Source organism: Montipora foliosa, chromosome 5, assembly GCF_036669935.1.
Source record: "Montipora foliosa isolate CH-2021 chromosome 5, ASM3666993v2, whole genome shotgun sequence".
Classification (NCBI taxonomy): Eukaryota; Metazoa; Cnidaria; class Anthozoa; order Scleractinia; family Acroporidae; genus Montipora; species Montipora foliosa.
In genome coordinates this window covers 4,347,827-4,350,326 of record NC_090873.1, presented here as the reverse complement: position 1 = coordinate 4,350,326, position 2,500 = coordinate 4,347,827, and the positions used below count along the sequence as shown (strand labels likewise).

Genomic DNA, 2,500 nt, shown 5'->3' with positions numbered 1-2,500 from the left:
TCAAGCGCGGTGCGAGTCAACAATTTACAAAGCGATTTCAGAGAGACAGAGAGAGAAAAAAAAAAAGCGAAGGGTCGGCCCGTATAGCGAAAAACTGTGACCTCTGTCTTAAAGGAAAGGAAAGGAAAGGAACTTTATTGAAGTGTCTAATCTTTTAGCGCCGTAGAGCACTAATCGGGGACACTGTAAATTGAAATTAACAAGTTAACGCAAATCAAATCAAATTTTGGTTTTTGAGGACAGGGGAAACCGGAGTACCCGGAGAAAACCTCTCGGTGCAGAGTGGAGAACCAACAAACTCAACCCACATATGACGCCGAGTCTGGGAATCGAACCCGGGCCACATTGGTGGGAGGCGAGTGCTCTCACCACTGCGCCATCCCTGCACCCTATCTTGAAAAATTTGCTCGCAGCCTGCGGCTGCGGGCAGCATTTTTAAGACCTCGGTCACAGATTTTCGCTATACGGACCTCCCAGCTGGTAAATAACATATATTTATCTTGGTTCAAAAAGAAAACGAGTTTCTATGTGCTAAAGATAATCAGTTTTTCTGACCATAGTTCCTTCTGTTTTGTGGTATAAATACTCCGATCCGAATGTAGTCATTTGCTTATTAATTTATGCTAGTCTACAGGAACTTGCATGATTCGTAAATTGGTTTTTATCGCGTATCTCAGGTACTATCTTATCAACTCATTTATTAAATTGTAAATTATAAATAATCTATTTGGTAACATGAGTGAAATAAATTTGTTGTTGTTGTTGTTGTTGTTGTTGTTGTTTACAGGGAAATGTAATTTATCATCAGACCATGACTCCTAATTGGCTGGAGATGCATGCCTCGTATATCGACGGCCCGCATGAGTCAATTGCCAAACAACTGACATTCAACGCAGCCTCAGAGGACAACGCTTCTCTTCTCAAAGTGCCATTGATTCCCTCAGGTGTTATAAAAGTCTCGACACCGCTGACTGTCGAGATTGTGGGCGCAAATGACGTCGGCATCGGAGAAAGCGTGGATAGTGACGTTAGCTATGGCGTTTCAGATGGTGACAAGTTTGTGGGCTTTGAAACTGTCGACAAGCACAATTACAAGTCATATGCTCCGTGTTATGGAGTTGAAGGTGTTTCTGGCGCGACCACATCTGCTCTGCGATCTGAAAGTGTAACCCCTAAATCCATTTATTCTTTTTATTCCGGTCGGTTTGTTTCTACTGCAGATCTTAAGCTGAATGAGCGCTGGGGATCGTGCTACACTGCGCATGACGGAGGCTTGATGAGGACGGCTGGTTACAATAACCGCCTGATTCTCAGTAAAGGACTCACTTTGGAAGTGTATCGAGAAGACAAATGGGAAAGAGTTGGAATCAAGTCAATCATGGTCACCATTATGCAAGATGACGCTTAGTGCGACAACAAAAAAAAAGTTAATAAAAGTTAAAAAAAAAAAAAAAAGTTTTACAAACTCGGAGCTGAAAGTTAAAACTTATGAAATATTTCGTCCGTTTTTTCAACCGGACTTCATCAGTCAATGATATGAATGTTAAAAAGATGAATTTTAAAAAAGGGTTTTTAACGCTTCTTGGGGGTTAGAATTGTGTCATAGATAGCTGCTAATTCGTAACCATTGTCTCTGTTTAACGCCAGTTTCGTAAGTTTAATTTGAATAGCTTCTTTTATCCTGCGTTTGAAGGTGTTAACTTCGGTTGATAGTACTTTTGTCTTATTTGGGTCCACCGAGTGGCCCTCCAGGCGACAATGCTCGTGAATAGCTGATGAACTTCTTGATTGGTGTTCTTTCACTCTGATTTCCAGAGAGCGGGCCGTTTCGCCAACGTACTCCTTGTCACGCTTCTCACAATGGATCTGGTACACAGTATCGCATTTCTTGAGATTGACAGTTGTGTCCTTGACACGTACCAATTGTGATCTTAGAGAATTGACGGGTTTATGAATAAGTGTAACCTCGTGTGACTTGAAAGCTCTTTGCAGGCGTTCCGAGATTCCTTTGATGTATGGCGTTGATGCATAGATTTTCTTCTCGTTTTGGGGCTCTTCGGTATCTTCTGTTGTAGATTTTGGATGTGGTATTGTTAGCATCCATTCTGGATAGTTATTCATTTTTAGAGCTTGCTTGACGTGCTGTGTTTCTCTAGTTCTGTCATCGTTTTCCGTAACCAAGGTCTGAGCTCTCAACATCAGGGTGTTAACCACAGCTCTTTTGTGTTGTAGATGATGGTTTGATTGGAAGTTTAGGTACTGGTCCGTGTGCGTAGGTTTGCGGTACACGGAGATCTTGGTAGAACCATCTTGGTTAATACTCACACAGGTATCAAGGAAAGGAATCCTGCCATCCTTTTCTTGTTCCGAAGTGAACTGGATATGTTGGTCAATGGAGTTTAGATGTTCTGAGAAGGAATCGACGGCGTTTTCGTGAATCTTGGCCATCGTGTCATCAACATATCGATACCACATAGTTGGAGGGGTGGGGGCGGTGTCC

General features: G+C 42.3%; 2 protein-coding genes across 2 annotated transcripts in view; one reads left to right on the top strand and one right to left on the bottom strand.

Moving 5' to 3' along the window:
- The first annotated feature begins 793 nt into the window (after nt 1–793).
- LOC138002873 (uncharacterized) lies at nt 794–1,459 on the top strand. Its single transcript, XM_068848855.1, has one exon. It carries the CDS (start codon nt 812–814, stop codon nt 1,406–1,408), a length of 597 nt encoding a protein of 198 aa, XP_068704956.1. The 5' UTR covers nt 794–811; the 3' UTR covers nt 1,409–1,459.
- The window catches only part of LOC138004596 (uncharacterized), an 8,581-nt gene continuing 7,539 nt past the window's right edge, over nt 1,459–2,500 (bottom strand). Inside the window, exons 2-3 of the mRNA XM_068851148.1 lie at nt 1,860–2,500; nt 1,459–1,472 (exon numbers count right to left, since the gene is read on the bottom strand). The exon at nt 1,860–2,500 is cut by the window's right edge and continues 607 nt beyond it. Of these exons, the coding sequence (XP_068707249.1) occupies nt 1,459–1,472; nt 1,860–2,500 (655 nt within the window). The remainder of the gene's footprint in view (nt 1,473–1,859) is intronic.

Bases quoted from the DNA above. Each gene is read 5' to 3' on its own strand.
- LOC138002873 (XM_068848855.1), top strand. From the start codon at position 812: ATGACTCCTAATTGGCTGGAGATGCATGCCTCGTATATCGACGGCCCG.